Below are 17,894 nucleotides of genomic sequence, written 5' to 3' on the forward strand. Positions count from 1 at the left end.
TGGTATGTTTTAGAGTAATATTTCACTTGATGGTTGTATGTAGGACTACTGTTAACTTGAGCCTTGGCCCCAGTAGGCCTTTTTTTGTTAATTTTTTTCTGGGAGACTTTGCAGTAGTAGAGAGAAAAGAAATCAAAGTGGCCACATCATGGCATTACAGCATGAGATAAGGAGCGGTTGTGGCAAAAGCCTAGACATGGCCCTTGGGGAAATCGCAGTGTCAGGATGATGATGGTCTATTTAGACCAAAATGAAAGTTAGGACTCCTGGAGAGTGAGTACCTGTGCTCGATACTTTGCTGTTATTGACCATTTCAGGGAAAGAACAGTCTTAATTAACACCCTCAAAATTCAGTAACTAAAATGTTTAATTTCATAGTAATCAGATAATGAGATAATGAATACTGCTTTAATTAACATGTAGTGATGCCTCAAAGCATGTCGCAAGAGCCAGGACTCTAGAACAAGACTGTTTTGAATCCTGGCTCCCCATTTATTACCTTGTGAATGATGATACCTCATTGTTCCTTTCCATAGAAATAATATCTGATAAATTGGAGTTTAAGGTTTGGTTTAATCTGGGTAAAGAGTTTATTAGTAGAGTATCTGCTGTAGACGTTGTCTGTTACCTGTGCACAGTGGCAATCGTAAATATCTTGTCTCTTTAACTTGAATAGTAGCAGTTAATATTACAGTGTATAATGCTCATTGCTTATGATTAGCCCCTAATTAAAACGATTATCAAAATGTTATCAAATTGCCAGTTACAAAATACAGTAAGCAAATTCTAGGAAAGTTTTAAATTTTCATACTAGGGCATGGTTCTTCACGGGACAGTAGTGCAGGTTAAAAACCGCTCCTAATGCTTGTGTAAAAATTGAGGAAGGTTGGGTCCTATCCCTGATTTATGCAGGCCTAGGTATGTCTGGTTGACAGACATCACAGCTCTGATGAGCATCCTTGACTGAATGTTTTAGGTGACTATAAAAGGAATTGGATTTTTGAACTTCAGAAAAATTGCCTTCCCTGGCAGTTTTATTAGGCTAATTATGAAGTCTAGGCATCAGACAAAGATAAAATGTACCAGTTAATTATACTTGTAACTCATTTTTTTAAAATGCTTGTTCTTGTCACAAATGAAGGGGGTTTGTGTTTCCAGTATTATGTAGTTTTAGAGCTGAATGTGTTTGCCTTGAAAATACCAAGGGAAACCACCAGGTAAAAAACTGCTGTGTCTTGTGTCTATAGATTGTAATTTTATAATTACAGTTATACCTTTTATAAAGTCATGCCAATTGTAATTTCAGCCAAAAATTATATTTAAAGCTTTGATTTGGGGCACTTTTTTTTTGCCTTAACTTGGATGTTAATTGAAATAGAAAATTATTAAAACCAACAAGGATTTATATTTGTTACAATGTTTAGAGGATTCAATAAATACATGCAGAATTGTATTAAGTATCTGTATTATACTCTGAGGCAATTAGTATAAATGGTAATATACAAGTTTTCAACAGTAAATGTAACCGTTCTTTATATCTAGGATTTTTGAGTTGCAAGTTAAACTGAATTTTTACTGCAGTGGAGAGGAAGAGCATAGCAGACAAAATCACAGGTAATACCATAGTTTAAACAATTAAAAACTTGGAGTAATACAGTTCCTTTACCCTATCATTTTTTAAAAAATATTTATTTATTTGAAAGAGTTACACAGAGGAGAGGCAGAGAAAGGTCTTCCATCCGTTGGTTCACTCCCCATATGGCCACAATGGCTGGGGCTGCGCCGATCCGAAACCAGGAGCCAGGGGCTTCTCCGAGTTCTCCCACATGGGTGCAGGGGCCCAAGGACTTGGGCTATCTTTTTTTTTGACAGAGTTAGAGACAGAGAGAAAGGTCTTCCTTCCGTTGGTTTACCGCCTCCGCCAAGTGGCTGCCACGGCTGGAGCTATGCCGATCCGAAGCCAGGAGCCAGGTGCAGGGGCCCAAACACTTGAATCATCCTCCACTGCCTTCCCGAGCCACAGTAGAGAACTGGACTGGAAAGGAGCAGCCGGGACTAGAACCCGGCGCCCATATGGGATGCTGGCGCCGCAGGTGGAGGATTAACCAAGTAAGCCATGGTGCTGGCCTGACTTGGGCTATCTTATACTGCTTTCCCAGGCCATGGCAGAGAGCTGGATGGTAAGTGGAACAGCCAGTTCTCGAACCGGTGCCCATATGGGATGCTGAGACTTCATCCATGTATGTGTGTAGATAAATTCTTAGGAAACATCTTAAGAGGATCAGAAACCAGTATTATACAAAGGGTATTCTAAAGATTTGTTTTAAAAAGAAGATGGTGTTAAGATTTCTGAGGTTTTTCTTTTGCCTTCTCAGTTTTACATAAAAATATAGTTTTGTGGCTGTGAGTAAAGTAGATCAGAAATATCAGTGGGCTTGTGAAGAGTTGATTGCTGAACTAGTTAAAAATATAAAGTTTTTGGTATTTAATTTCTTTCAGTTTTTAGCAATAAAAGCTGGCAGTTTATATCCACTGTGCCACTTATCAGTTCATTCCAGACTAAAGTCATGGGAATTTTTTTTTAATTATTATTTATTTATTTGAAACAGTTCACAGAGAGGGAGGGAGAGAGATCTTCCATCTGCTGGTTCACTCCCCAGACAACTGAGTTAGAGGTGGGTGGTGGGGGAGAGACCTTCCTTCTGCTGGTTCATTTTCCAAATGACTGTGACAGCCAGGGCTAGGCCAGGCCAGAGCCAGGAGCCACGAGCCACTTCTGCCCCGTTGGGTGGAAGGGGCCCAGGTATTTGGGCTATATACAGCTGCTCTCCAGGTGCATTAGCAAGAAGCTGGATTGGAAGTGTTGTAGCTGGGACACAGACCATATGGGATGCTGTCGTAACAGGTGGCAACTTAACTCGCTATGCCACAAAGTTGGCCCCAAGTTATTTTTTTTAAGAGCACAGCTAAAGGAGCGGTGGTTGTACTTAGAAAAGGTTGACATTTTGAAGAGCTACTGAGCTACTTTCTCAAGTTGGGGCCCCAAATCATGGTTGTTATTTTGCTGGCTCATGATTTCCCTTTCTTACAAATTGATGTGCTTTTGTCTTTTTCCCCTTTCAAGCCCTGTACTTACTTTAGCAAGATGCAGTGAATTTCTGACCAGAGAAACAAAGAATTCAGGCTTAGAGGAAACACTTGACTCCATATCCTGGAAAAACTAGAGTTGAAGCCTGAGATCTGCAGCTAGGCTAGTCTTTAATAGATGGTAATTGTCCAATTGTTCATTGCTCAGAAGTAGCTGGAAGGAGTAAGTATCCCTTTGGTTCTTTTGTCTGGAGTTTTTCTCTCCAAAAGCACTGTCAGCTGTAGTTGGCCTAGCTTTCAGAGTAAGTGTGATGAAGCTAATTTACAAACAACTGACCTCTTAAATTTTTATATTTTTACAATGCTATTGTGTGCCATGGTATGAACATCTAAAATAAATATCCCAGTTACTGCCCTACCAGTCATGATTGTTTAAGCTTTTCCAATGGCAAAGAACTAAGAGCTTGAAGAAATAGAAAAATTCAAAAATTAGTTGGTAGTATTTTACATGTGGTTCATCCTGTAATAATTTCAGACTATAGAAAGGTGAAACAGAACCAACATGTGATATTGCTGGCTAGTGTATCTATTTTGAACTATATTACTTTTCATGCAAGAGGCAGAGACAGATCCCATCTGCTGGTTCACTTCTCAAATGCCTGGAACATCCAGGTCTGCCAAACAACTCCAAATCTCCCATTTGGATGTTAGGGATCCAACTACTTGAGCCCTCACCAGCTGCTTCTCAGGGTCTGCAATGGCAGCATGGTAGAGCTGGGAATCAAACCTAGCCCTCTAATAAGGCATGCAGGAATCTTAACTGCTAGGCCGTTAGTATGAGAGACTCCACAAGAAAACCAGGTTCTATTAAACCTGGTGTCGATGCCAGGAAGATAGCTGATGTTCCTATTTTGGCAAGATAAGCAATAAATACTAGAGCACTCAATTATGCTGTGATTACCAAAATAGGTTCAACCTCACGCTTCTCAAGAAAAGTCTATATAAATGGTAATCCTAAAAAGCCTGTGTTTATTTTTTTTTTTAATTTATTTGAAAGTTACACAGAACGAGAGGGACAGAGAGAGGTCTTCCATTTGCTGGTTCACTCCCCAGTTGGCTACAATGGCTGGAGCTGTGCCAGTCCAGAGTCAGGAGCTTCTTCCAGGTCTCCCAAGTGGGTGCAGGGGCCCAACGACTTGGTCCATCTGCTTTCCCAGGCCATAGCAAGAGAGCTGGATCAGAAGTGGAGCAGCCGGACTCAAACTGGAGCCCATAGGGGATGCCAGCACTGCAGGCAGTGGCCTTACCTACTATGCCACAACGCCAGCCCCAAAAGCCTGTATTTTAAAAATTTTATAGGACATCAAGTTGACTTGTTCCAAAGAAGTACCTGCTGTGGATTTAAAAATTTTTTTTAATGAACCAATATTTAGAAATAGTATTTTTCTGCAAAGTCAAAAACTACAATTCAAGATTAAGAATGATACAGTTAGGGAAGGCTGCAGTCATTGGGGAAGAAGAGAAGTACATCTTAATTTCCTAGTGATGCTATATTTGGGGGGCAGAGGGGACTAATTTACTGTATCAGTTTAGATTGTTAACGTTACAAGACAAGCAGTATTAAAACAACTTTTCAGGAGGAAACAGACTATGAAGAAATTAACTTGTCCAGGGTCTGGCAGATGTTGGGATTAAGATGTAATTAAAACTTGGCTTTTCCCACATTATGATGTTTCCGGGAGGTGCATTAGGAATCTGACGTTGGTTTAGGTATGGGATTCAGGAGATATAATAGGAGGAGGGAGAAATTTGCTTCTTGAACTGAAAGTAGACTCCCTCTCACACCCAAAAAAAAAAAAAAAAAAAAACAGAGGCTGAATAGTTTCCACGGGAGAAATGAATCAGCAAGCAATGTGGCCTTAAGAACTTAGCTTTAACAATCCTGTCTTTTAAAATCCCTTCATAATGTTAAAAGCAGTCATTGTCATGAGGCCTACAGAAGACATTTCTGTAGTTCTCAAACCTATTATATCCGGAAACTATAGTCAGAATGGATTGCACTGGAACCAGATTTATCTGATTGTATCATTCATAGGCATTTTACAAACAGGTAAATAAAGTTAATGGGGACTACACTGCAAATCCAGACTTCGCAGTTTATAAGGTGTATCCAAAAGAGATGCCCTAAAAAGTGAGAGAATAGATTAAAAATGGATGTGTCCTACTTTGAAGCAATTATCTATCAATTATCTTTTATTATGTGCAGTGAGGTTAGGTGGAGTTATGGAGTACCTACCTAAATTACAAAACAGTAGCAACTGTAATTAAGATGGCCATTAATTTTGGACTAATATATCAACACAGATGTTTTAGTTGCCACTTAAAGTGTGCATATTCACACATATTTGTGCCTTCATAGAGAAGAGTGGTACAAAAATAACTCTGGTTTCATTTATTCACAGTTTTTATTTCTTGCAGTTAACTTCTGGGTCTTCAGAGTCGATTTGTCTTTTAAAAAATTAATACTCAATGTGTCATCTACCTTCCACCTCCCTCCCCTCCCCCACCCCAGAAAACAAAATCAGGAAAGTAATTCAGGGCAGTTGAGATAATGTACCTATAGGTTTGTAACAAAGGCTTCCCAGCCCATTATCCTGTACATACAAGCACACAACAAAATGGCAGCACCTCAGGTTTGCCTGAATGAAGTCCCAAACTGCAGCCCTAAATGATGCCACTGAATGCCATGGGAGTAACAGAATGAGACCTTAGTCATTGGCTTTCATTTACTTTCCATGGTCATTAGCAGTCTTTAAACTGTCTCACTTGGGAAAGTCAAAAGTAAGCAAATATATAGAGCAACAGCTTGACCTGGCCAGGAGTACTTATGAATTAAATCAAAGATAATTTACCTGGACCACACAAATGAATTTTTGTCATGTTTTTCATTTAAGTCCCCAGCACCTGGAGTGTAGCACGTTCTAATACTGGGCTTCTAAAGGCATGCAGTTTTTCATACATATCTACTTCAGAGAATTTCCTCCACTCAAACATATAATCAAGGAAAAGATTAAAATTTGGAGGCACAGAAGAGCACAAGAACAAGTGAGTATATGCTGAGGCCTTATGTATGTCCAAGATGATACAGTTCATGTATAGTTTGTGTATAGAAGCAGTGAATGCTGTTAAAAGTGCTACTCAAAAAAAGGACAGTCTAACATTCACACACAACTGCGCTGCTAAATATGGTTGTCTTTATTTTGTTTTTCCTGGCCCAGCCCTATCTAAACATAAAATAAAACTATAGGACTGAAATTAACAACCCATTAAAATCAGCAATAAGTTATGAAAATCATAAAGCTTTTTTTTTTTTAAGTAATTAAGGGCAGTTAAATTATTTAAAGTATACAAAGTCCAAACAGCCAGGGGTAAAGTCTCCAAGAAGGCTTCCCAGGGTAAGGGAAAGGGCCAGAAGCGAACCTTGGAGTTTGAAAGACAAGGGGAACACATGACATCAAAGTGCAGGCTAGAAATTTCACTTAGAAGAAAATAACATTTCAGAAAATATTCATAAGAGCAACAATAGCACCTGCACAATAGGATTGTGAGGAAGGAGAGAGACTGCCTGTAGGGAAATGGAAGCAGATTTTAACATGAAAATGAGACAAGTGCTGAACTTAACTATGTTAACTATGATAGTGTGTCTACTATAGATACCAGATGGTTAAAAGCTGGTAAAAGGTAATGATTCAAAAGAAAACAAAAACAGCATTGACTTTTTTTTTAACCTAACCCAGACCTCATTCATCTTGTGCACTACAGAGTGAGGTGTGAGGTGTTGTATTGTTATCAAATGCTGCATCAAAATAGATCATTTCTTTTCCCATGTGTTTTTCCACTATAAAAGACATCTTTTTTTTTTTATGGACAAGCTTTAAAAAGATGTCATTTTGGTTTTCAACACATATAAACAGTTATCAAAATCTGAAATAAAAATGCTGCCGTGGCTCAGACCTTGGCCTGCTAACCTGTGTGCACAACTCTTCTGACCCATGTGGACACAGAAGCACGTGGAACAATTTTCCCTTCTGGCTCCCCAGTCCATACTCATAGGCCTGTGATAGAGGCTGTCATGCATGGACTACCCCCCATGCGGCCTAGGGGTGGTGGGCTGGCTAGCGGGCATTTGGGTGCCCTAGTGCTAACGATGCGGGAAAAGGTTAGCTTGCTTAGCATGGAATCCAACAGAAAGCTGAGCTGCATGATGATCCCTTTCAAAAGGCTTCATGGGAGTCTCTCCTTTTGTAGAGCATGAAATGAGCTTTTTTATTTTTTTAAAGAACTCATCATCCACAAGCTTCATGATAAATTGTCCCAGGCTAAGTTGTCCTAGCTCTAGCTATCCAAGAATAATGCCTGATTATCTTGTCTTTTCATTACTGTAGGTTTGATTTTGTTTTTAGGGCCATAAAGCTCAGGATGGGAACATAATCCCATTCTTCAGTGTGTTTACTCAACATGGTATGAGCAAACTCAGAAAGAGAGGACAGAATCTCTAATGTCCTCTTTGCCTTAACACTAAATCAAGAAAATATCAGACAGGTTTTTCTGCTGCTGTTAGAAATTGTGATTTCTCCAATATGCATATTAGGAATATTTGTTCTGCTGGAGAGGCTGTGCCCCACTTTTTGCTGAGTATTTGCTTAAATACAGGTCTTCTGACCCTTTTGTTCAAGTATAGTATTCTTTCATTTAGTTTTAAAGAGGAGACTGCATCATGAACCCAATTTAAAGAGATTGTACTGAGTTGGCCCAGTGATTATTTTGCCCTGCACTTGTTTTGTCATGCTGGGTTCTAGGAAGTGAACGAAAGTTTGACACTGGCACTGGAGTATCCCTCGTCGCTCCCAATACTCTGCAGGCTGCTGTGGTCATCAATGTCACTGATGCTGGTGGTGCTTATATTGTCCACTTCTCCATGGGAGAACTCTGTGCTTTCAACATCGACTTCAATCTCCTCTGCCAAAGGGGGAAAAAAAGAACATTAATAATTTAGTACATGGGCACCTTTAAAAACTAACAAGACATGAAAAGTGCTGTCTAAGTTATACAAGTGTGCTATCGGGGAACTCTAAGGTGAAAAGAGACAAGAATATTTCTTGCAAAGGGGAATTTCTGGTATACAATGGTGGTCTTAATTTAGGCTGCAAGTTTACTAAACCCCTTGACGCCAGTCCGTCTGGACCTCCCACTAAAGTTACTAGGCCTATTTGGGAATTAGTGCTTAATATTAAAAGATCCTGATCTCATGTGGTTTAACAACATCTGCTTTGCATTAAACCAAAAACTAATTCTCAGTGCTGTTTATTAATCAGGGTTGCCTTAAAGGGGGAAAAAAACCCACAAAGTTAATACAGGCAAACTAGAATATTTATCCATCCAGGCCTTTGATGGTACCTTGGTACAGCTCTACAGATTTCTGTAATTCATGAGACTTCTACAATTCATTATAAAGTAGATTCGTCTTCAATTTAATCTTCTTGTATCAAATATAGCTTGAAATAAGGGCATGAAGCTTAAGTTACAGGATTATAATGCACAAGGCATTTTGGTGGTGATATTTAGTTTAAAAGCCAAACATAAAAACCCTAAATATCTATACATATATATGAGGTACAGTTATGACTATTAAATGTCTTCTTTTTTTTTTTTTTTTTTTTTTTTTTTTGACAGGCAGAGTGGACAGTGAGAGAGAGAGACAGAGAGAGAAAGGTCTTCCTTTTGCCGTTGGTTCACCCTCCAATGGCCGCCGCTGCAGCCGGCGCACCGCGCTGATCCTGGCAGGAGCCAGGAGCCAGGTGCTTTTCCTGGTCTCCCATGGGGTGCAGGGCCCAAGCACCTGGGCCATCCTCCACTGCACTCCCTGGCCATAGCAGAGAGCTGGCCTGGAAGAGGGGCAACCGGGACAGAATCCGGCGCCCCAACCGGGACTAGAACCCGGTGTGCCGGCGCCGCAAGGTGGAGGATTAGCCTATTGAGCCACGGCGCCGGCTCATTAAATGTCATAATATTAATTAATTAAATATATTAATTAATCATTAATATATAGAAAGCAATTTTTTTAAAAAAAAAACAAAAGGCAGTTAAAAATTGTTTTCCTCTGTAAGAGCTAGGATGAAACAACATTGTTCGGTTTTCTTAAAGCCATCATGATGTCTCCGATCTGGCACTGACTTTGAGTCCAGACTATTCACAGCTACCTTCTGAAAAGTGGCTTCTTGCTGAGGCCAAAAAAGACAGGGTGAAATCATGTTAAAGAGTATACTCTTCAGAAGGGTTTGTTTTTCAAAAGTTCTAGAGGTTTGGTTTTGAAATGCAAGCAGCTATCCAAACAAGCTGTACAAATAATCTATGAATTCATGATTCTGTGCTTCATATCCATTAAATCTTCAGAAGCCATACCACATTTCAGAACACTCATCCAGTCTATAGTTGGAAAATAATAGCAAGGTACCCTACCCCAACTCAGTCAAAACAAAACCACAGGCTGCTGTGGACAAATAGACCAGAGATGTTACTAAACATCCCTGCAATGGTGGAGGATAAAAGGGTTGCTAAGGATTAGAATAGTGTGTAGTAAGGTACCAACAAGTCCACTGGGAGTACTTTAAAAAAAAAAAAAAAAAAAAAGGAACTTATCTAATGATAAAAATACACCCACTTTGAAATTTGGAGGTCGCAAAGTGCAAGTGTTATATAGATCAATAGTATCTTAAAAGTTCTTTCAAATGCATTGTAGATGTTGCATACTGATTCAAACATACTAATGGTTAAATGCCATTTTTGAGACAACTGGAGAAAACATTACAGACAAACTGGCTATTAGATGGCAATTAAATATCTGATTTTACTTTGTGGGGTATTACATTTTTAAAACTTCTACATGAGTACTTAAAAAAGATGGCAGGAAAAGTGGAATTCAAAGACAAGTTTATTCCGGGGCAAAAAAATTTTGGAATTCATGCCTAGTTTTTTCATAATATGCATTTTTCACAAACTTTTTGAAGTCTTCCATATTTATTCAAGATATGTACTGAAGTATATGTACTGAAGTATGGGATTTATTTAAAACATTCCAGAAAAAATATTAAGGGTGAGAGTGGTAGAGAATAAATGACAGAACGTGGGCGGCTGTTCAAACTGATGATGGATACATGGGAGCTCACTGTTCTATTTTCTTTACTTTTAAGTATGTTTGGAAATTTCCATTATAAAATTCAAAACAAAAACTAAAATTCAGGCTTAAAAACGAGTGTCACTTGTCCAATATATAATAATCCTCCAGGTCTCATGAACTCCAGTTTCCCAAATGTAAGGCTTAAAGTCATCAGTGTTCATTGCTGGAATCTTTTATTGTGGTATGAGCCCTGACACTGGTAACAGCTATAGATGAACAGGTCAGTAAAAGACCATTTCTTTTTTTTTTTTGATTGGCTTTTGTTCTTTAATTTTGCCAAAGATACTTGTTGTAGGATAGATGAGAAAAGAAATAAAGGGTAGTAGTACTTCAAAATATACATAGCTAACTCACTTCTGTGATATCTCTTGCCCAAAAATGCATCACCTATCTTTAATCTCATTACCTAAAAGCATCAGACTCAAATTAAGGAACACTGTATTTTGTATATAAAATCATATATATATATATATATTCATATATATATATATAATTGCCTAGAATTCTTCAAAAGTGTTAATGAAAAGAAAAAGACCAAGGAACCACCAAATGCAATGCAAGCAAGGTCTAACATAGGACCCTGGAGCAGATAATGGACATTAGTGAGAAAATTAGTAAAATTTCAGTGAGGTCTGCTGTTATGGTTAATTTGATAACTATTATGGTTACTCAAGCATTAGAGGAAGCTAGGTGAAGAGCATATGAGAACTCTGAAAACTTTTTATAAATTTAAAATTATTTCAAGGGGATGGCATAATGGCTCCAAATGCTGGTTCAAGCCCCCCCCCCCCCCTTTTTTTTTTGACAGGCAGAGTGGACAGTGAGAGAGAGAGAGACAGAGAGAAAAGTCCTCCTTTTGCCGTTGGTTCACCCTCCAATGGCCGCCGCGGCTGGCACACAGCGCTGATCTGAAGGCAGGAGCCAGGTGCTTCTCCTGGTCTCCCATGGGGTGCAGGGCCCAAGCACTTGGGCCATCCTCCACTGTACTCCCTGGCCACAGCAGAGAGCTGGCCTGGAAGAGGGGCAACCGGGACAGAATCCGGCGCCCCGACCGGGACTAGAACCCAGTGTGCCAGTGCCGCTAGGTGGAGGATTAGCCTATTGAGCCGCGGCACCGGCTTAAGCCCTATTTACTCTGCATCCCATCCAGCTTTTTGCTAATGGACCTGGGAAGGCACCTGAAGATAGCGTAAATACTTGGGACCCTGCCACATGTGACCATAATGGAGTTCCTGGCTTCAAGCTGGCCTAAACCTGGCTGTTGTAGCCATCTGGGGAAGTGAACCAGCGGATGAAAGATCTCTCTCTATTGCTCTGCCTTTCAAATAAATAAATCTAATAAATAAATCTTTAAAAAATAAAAATATTTCAAAATACAAAGTATATATAAAAATAAACAAAAATTCTATAGGTCCCACAGAAACTGCTAGATAATGTTGTGGTTGCATAAAACCTAGAATGTTACACGACTGGCTAAAAAGAAAGCCATCAGTACTTCCCCACCTGCCCTCCACAAATCCAGACGCTCAGTATCTCAGTAGAGAAAGAGGTGCACTGCCTACCTCGCTCTGAGTCAGAACGATCTGAAGAAATAGTTGATCCAATGCTGTCCATTCGTATCCGTTCCATCTCCTGGGGGCCCTGCAGCTGTTCCAGTCTCCGCTTCAGAAATCTCTGTTCTCGCTCCAAGTTCTCGAGTTGGTGCTGGCTCTTCCTTTCAGCTTCTTCAAGTTTCTAAAATGATAAAATGCTATTTACGTTTGTGTGCAGTCCAATACAAACAGATTTCTACCTAACATCTGAAAATTTTCTGGCAGAGAAAACAAATGAATCATACATAAATGCCTATTTTTTAAGCATCAACATAGTTCTCTCCTTTTTTGTGTATGAACACCACATTTCTTGAACAATAAGGACTTCTGAAAAGCCATCTGCACTGAGGATTCTACAGTAATCTGAGTGTGGTGGTATCTGATGGAAAAATACTGAGGGAACTTAACCAAATGAAGTCCTCTCCACCAGAGGGCACAACTGCTGTCCTTCTGGGCATCAAGAAAGTAACTGTTACTTTCCTAGCATTCCCAGCTCTTCAGACGGCTACGCTGTCAAAATAATTTAGCTTAATCAGGTTATGTTGCTCCCATCAGATTAGCTGGTAAGTTTTTAAAAAGATTTCTCTTGAGATACTTAAGGAGGGCACGGTAAGTTAGCTGATATGTATGAGTAGGAATCATTCCTAATAATTTAAGCAGGACTCAGAGAATCATGTACAAATCTGAAAGTAAAAATTCTCACCTTGATGTGTGCTTTGGCTTTGTTGAGCAAACCAAGTGTTGTATGCCTGGTGCAGTCTGGTCCTAGAGGAATCAGAACTTTTAAGCGTTCTAAACATAGGCGCAGATGAGCTCGCCTAAGACAAAGAAATAGTCAAATTAGCACAGTCTGGGTATTCCAGTAGAAACATGATAAAGTCTTATTCTAAGACAAACAGTACTTTGCAGTTATTCAGCCTATACCCATTTTAGAACCCTAATTCTTCAGTTTCAAAGTGTGTACAGGGGTGCCTGCATTTCAGATTGTGCTACTTCTGTTGTACTCTGTTCCACTTCACATTACTGTCCCCAGTGGTAATCTGTTACTGATGGTTTATTTTTTAGTCTATCCCATAAACTGTCTCAACTTTATTAATATGGAAGTGTGAAAATATACTAAGCTAACTGTTTGATTTAGAAAGCCGATAACCACAGGGTAGCACAGGGCTTTTCAGTTGTGGCACTCTAAAGAGTTAAAAAAATGTTCCCAAGTTTGCATTTCCTTCTTCCTACTCTTTACTTGCACACATACATCCCCACAATTAACAGCCATCTTAATAATGTTTCCTGTCGTTGTGTGTGTATGAAGTTAAGCTACATGAAATTTCATATTCAATCATTTCTCATCTATAAAAATGCCAATTTCATAAGATCCAGCACAACAAAAACAGCAACATTCTGTAACCAATCTGACAAAATATGCAGCCTCGTCTACAATTCTAGCCACTCAGACAGCCCAGAATACTATCCCCTTCTTAGCTAAGTATACCGACATTATTACCTTAATTTTTAATTTTCTTTCTTCCTCTCACTACATACTTCCAATTTTCTCCACAAGGAAAACAAGGGATAAAATTCTTTACTGAAAGTCATCATATTCTTTTGCCCACTATCTTGTGGTGAAGTTGGGAGGAATTTCTCATGGACTGTTAGCAGACAGCCTCATGCATTTACCTCTCCTGTGCTCTAAAAAGAACTAAGATCGTGGGGAGGACAGTGAGTTCTGAGCACATCTTCTTCATCTTGAAACAATATGAAGGTACTTCAGAAAGTTCATGGAAAATTAGAATTAAAAGATGGTTAAGTGCAAAACATTTTTTATTTTTGGACCATATATTTATGGATTTTTTATGAGCTTTCTTAAAATACCTCGTACTAGTCCACATCTTTGGTCCCGTGTTTTGTAAGTCATAATGTAATCCAGCATTTAACAGCATATCTGAACAAGAAAGTAAGTTCATATACTTCTTAAAGAGCTGTAACTGAACTTACAGCAACTCTGTCGACTGTATTAGAAACAAAGCATACCCTCCATTTGCTTCTCAAAGCAAACCAAAATGGTTTTACAAACTGATCCACTAAACTGCTTTGTCTTAGGAAATAATGTCAAGTGGAATTCCCAAATACTACCAATTTCACAGAGTGGAAGGAAATGATGATAAGCAATCAATTATGTCACAAGCAAGGACAAATTACCAAGACTCTTAGCACCCACTAGGCCAGCTATTGTTAAAGGTATTATTATTCCCATTTCAGATATCTTTACTGAATTCAATACTTCAAGTCTATTAATTGTCTCCAGGCTGAAATCTGACATACCTGGTGTGGATAAAGGAATGTTCTTATTTTCCTAAAACTAAAGGTGCACCAATGGATTGCCTTTAATATTATTTACTAATTTTAAAGTCACTATCTTCTAAAAGTTAATAAAGCAACTAGGAAAATTAGAAAAAAAGTATCTTAGTACAAAGAACAGCTTCTGAAATTTGGGTTACTTAACTGCAGAAACAATATATTTAGGAATTATCTTTCACATTTTAATCTAAGAACTTTAAAATGATTCCTTACTAGCTTCAGGGTAAGGAAGAAAAAGTTGGGTTAATTCCCTCTTTTGTGAGATTTACTAAAACCTAGGCTGAAAATTAAACTCTTTTTCTTCTCTTTTAAAAATCATTTAGTAGTATATTAATTATATGACTTGTGTACTCAGCACTGTTCCAGACACTTGCTGGAGCAGGAAAAGTAAAGAAATGGATTTTTGTGAGTTTACAGTCTAGGCTACAGATGAAACACTATTTTGTTTCACTTGGTCCGTACTGAAATGAATCTGACACGTATCAAGGGCAACACACTCTGAATAAATGCAGACTGGAAGGGGAGGAGGCAGGCTTGTGAGAGAGGCTGAAATCTGACTTTCGATTTGAAGAATATTGAATTTGTGAAAAAGCAAGGATTTTCCAGGTAATTTAAAAAGAGTAAAAGGACCTAAATTTACAGATTGGGCCAACTTCAAAACTAAAATTAAATAGATTATTTTCTTTCATCCAAGGGAAAACTGAGTTGAAATTCTGTGAGGAATTGCCATTCTAAGCTCAGCAGGCTGGGGGTCTGCAGTAGCACTGTCAAATCAGCAGTCACCCAGACCAAAGGAGTCAAGGTTTGAATAATGCCTACGTGAACAGGGAGGCAAAATCTCCTCTCAGATATTCTTTTATTGGCCACTGTTGAACATTTCTTCAGTCCAGTAATAATAAATCTCCAAGACAGAGCTTACACCATGAAACATACCATGAGAAAATGTCTCCCAATGGCCAGTGATGCCATTCCCCATGTTTTATAAAGATCGGGGTACTTCAAAAAGTTTGTGGAAATAGAATTAAAAGGTAAAATTTTTTTTGGTAGAAAACATCTTTGGAATCCATGCACATATGAGGCCTTCAAAAAGTTCATGGAAATGTATATTATGAAAAAACTACATGTGGATTGCTGCTCCCCATCAGTTAGTTCACTCCTGGAGAATGGCTTGGGAACAGGCCAGGCTAGAGCCAGAAATGAGGCTGAGTTTAGGTCTTCCACATAGTGGCAGAAGCCCAGCTACTTGTTATTAACCACTGACTCCCAGGGTCTGCATTAGCAGGAATCTGGAATCAAACCCAGGTATCCTTGATGTGGGACATGTTTATCTTAACCAGTGTCTTTAAACACTAGGCCAAACAGCTACTTCCTACCCTCCCATCTCCCACTGCTGTGAACTTTTGGAGCCTCATATTAGTCCTCCAAAACAGCTGTTAGTATGAAAGATAAGCAGTGAGTGGTGTGTGGGTCTCCTGTGGGAGAGGTAAATCTGGACACAAAATACCATTTCCTTTACTTCTGTACTTGTGAATAAAATAGGGATTTGTAGGGTAGAGTAACAAAGGGTTACTGGCAGCCGCAGAACAGCAGCTGACCAAGAGGGAACCATACTTCTGAGTCCCATCTGAAGAATGCACATAGTTTCCACATGTATGTGCGACTCAGGTAAATGCACCCTTCCAACAGCAATGGACACCCTGTGAGTACAAACTGTAAACGGTTAAACCAGAAAACCCATTTTCCTCCATAAGTTTTCACACCAGGAAATTTAAGGAACAAGAATTGCATGGCAAAATTCTTCCCTTACAGTGGTGCTGCTCCCCATCCCTTCTCTCTATAGTCACCCTGTTGGTAACTAGATTGCAAGCTTAACCACCAACGACCTAGAAAGGGGTATCTTTTGATGCCATCTGGTCCTTTTCTTGCCTTCATTCTCATGTGACTGGTGGCTCAGGGGCCTCTTGAATGGAGTTGCCAAATCATGGGCTATAAGACTTTGGAAGTAGGAAGGAAGATAAGAGACAAAAGAAGAAAAAGGCTTGGTTTGATCTGAAAGTCCTTATTCACTAAGGAACACACTGCAAGTATCATATCATGATACATTCTACAAGAAGTAGAAGACTTCAAAGAATACAGACTCATGAAAAGCATGGTTTTGCACCTGATACTGCCAAACTTACAGAACTAGACTTAATGGAAAATAATAAAAATTCTAGCCCCTTGGTCAGTATTTACTTAACCTTTGTTAAACACATAGATACTTTTATTTATTGATATTATTTATATTATACACACACACACACACACACACACACACACCGGTAGCTCGATAAAAACCCTAAGGATGAAATCTATCCTAAGTTAGGGTATTACTAAAGTAAAGTTAGGATTAGACACTGCAGCAGGAGGTGTCCTGAGAGAGAACTGAAGTCTCCTTGCTGAAAGGGAGGAGGCTGGAGAGAGAGATAGGAAAATACTTTTTATTTTCAAAGACACTTTGAGGTCTGTTTTAAAATGAGATTTAAAAGTGAGTTTTACCCAGGGGAAAAAGCAATTCCCAGCCACTAACCCTTTCAGAAAGAAGGGCCCTATCATAATTACCCACACCTTCAAAAAGGGTAAGCCCCATGTGGGAAAAAGAACAATTAGGGTCTGTTTGGCTTTTACTTTGGTAGATTGGGATCATTTTTCCTTGAAGAAACCAATGCTGCTTTTGATTTCAAACCCTGTAAACTTTACTGCCAAACTGAAATACCACAGAAGATGGAGGGAAATGATTTTGCTAGAAAAATAGTCCCTCCTAGTAGCTGTGATATTTTCAAGCACAGGCATATCACACACAAACAGCCCATACTTGTGAGGGAAAGAATGCTCTGTCAGGAAAAAACCTGCAAGTATCACATAATGGTGTTTTTCAAGTTGTCTTTCAAAACTCTAATCCCCTCGCCTAACAATAAGAAATGTAACCCCTGCCCAGCCCTACTAACCATCCACTGGCTGGTGCCCTTGGAGGCATGGTCCTTCATTGGAACTGGCTTGTCTTTCATTCCTCCACTACAGGGTCCCAAGACTTTGCCAACTAACTAAATCAAAATGGAAAACAAATCAAGTGATAGGCACAGGGCTTGTATTTTCTTCTGTTTAATGTTATGCAATGGACTTCGAGTTCTCCCATGAGCCTCATACTTCAAAGCTGCAGTGGCTGGTGGCCAGGTTTCCCAACCCCCACACACACTCCCGCACATGACAGCAGCTAGCTGCATAATCCCACACATTCTACATTCAAAGGTTTTCCCAAAATTTAATCTGTTGAGAATTTTCAGAAAAATCTCCAAAGCTACCAAGGAAAAAAATCTGCTAACTTTTCATATAAAAAAAAGGCACTTAAGATGGACCCAGATATATCAAACACATTGTTGCTCATTAATTTCATTTACTAAAACATCTATGATCATATTCTGTTGTTCAGCTTATTTTGTTTCTGAAATACAAAAGTTAGACAATCTTTTCCTATAAAATGGCATGATAATTACGTTTTACCTACAACTGTTTCTATCATCTGTTTCACAAAAAATAAGCAGACTATGAACTCCCAGGTAGTGATTTGGCAAGAGCAATCTCCC

The 17,894-nt window shown here is 39.1% G+C and overlaps 1 protein-coding gene and 1 long non-coding RNA gene across 6 annotated transcripts in view; one reads left to right on the top strand and one right to left on the bottom strand.

Annotated features, from left to right (window-relative positions):
- The first annotated feature begins 1,540 nt into the window (after nt 1-1,540).
- On the top strand, nt 1,541-3,510 carry LOC149121926 (uncharacterized). Its single transcript, XR_016221578.1, has 2 exons — nt 1,541-1,614; nt 3,125-3,510. It is a non-coding gene; the product is annotated as an uncharacterized LOC149121926 (long non-coding RNA).
- Nucleotides 3,511-6,319: 2,809 nt separating this feature from the next.
- Nucleotides 6,320-17,894, bottom strand: part of MXI1 (MAX interactor 1, dimerization protein) — a 90,949-nt gene continuing 79,374 nt past the window's right edge. For all 5 annotated transcript variants that reach the window (XM_070057234.2, XM_089314047.1, XM_089314048.1 and 2 more), the window contains exons 4-6: nt 12,620-12,734; nt 11,887-12,058; nt 6,320-8,106 (exon numbers count right to left, since the gene is read on the bottom strand). In XM_070057234.2, coding sequence (XP_069913335.1) covers nt 7,943-8,106; nt 11,887-12,058; nt 12,620-12,734 — 451 coding nt within the window. In that variant the 3' untranslated portion in view covers nt 6,320-7,942. The remainder of the gene's footprint in view (nt 8,107-11,886; nt 12,059-12,619; nt 12,735-17,894) is intronic.

The sequence above is a fragment of the Oryctolagus cuniculus genome, chromosome 15 (assembly GCF_051225735.1).
Source record: "Oryctolagus cuniculus isolate XC-2025 breed Fujian yellow rabbit chromosome 15, ASM5122573v1, whole genome shotgun sequence".
NCBI classification, from domain to species: Eukaryota; Metazoa; Chordata; class Mammalia; order Lagomorpha; family Leporidae; genus Oryctolagus; species Oryctolagus cuniculus.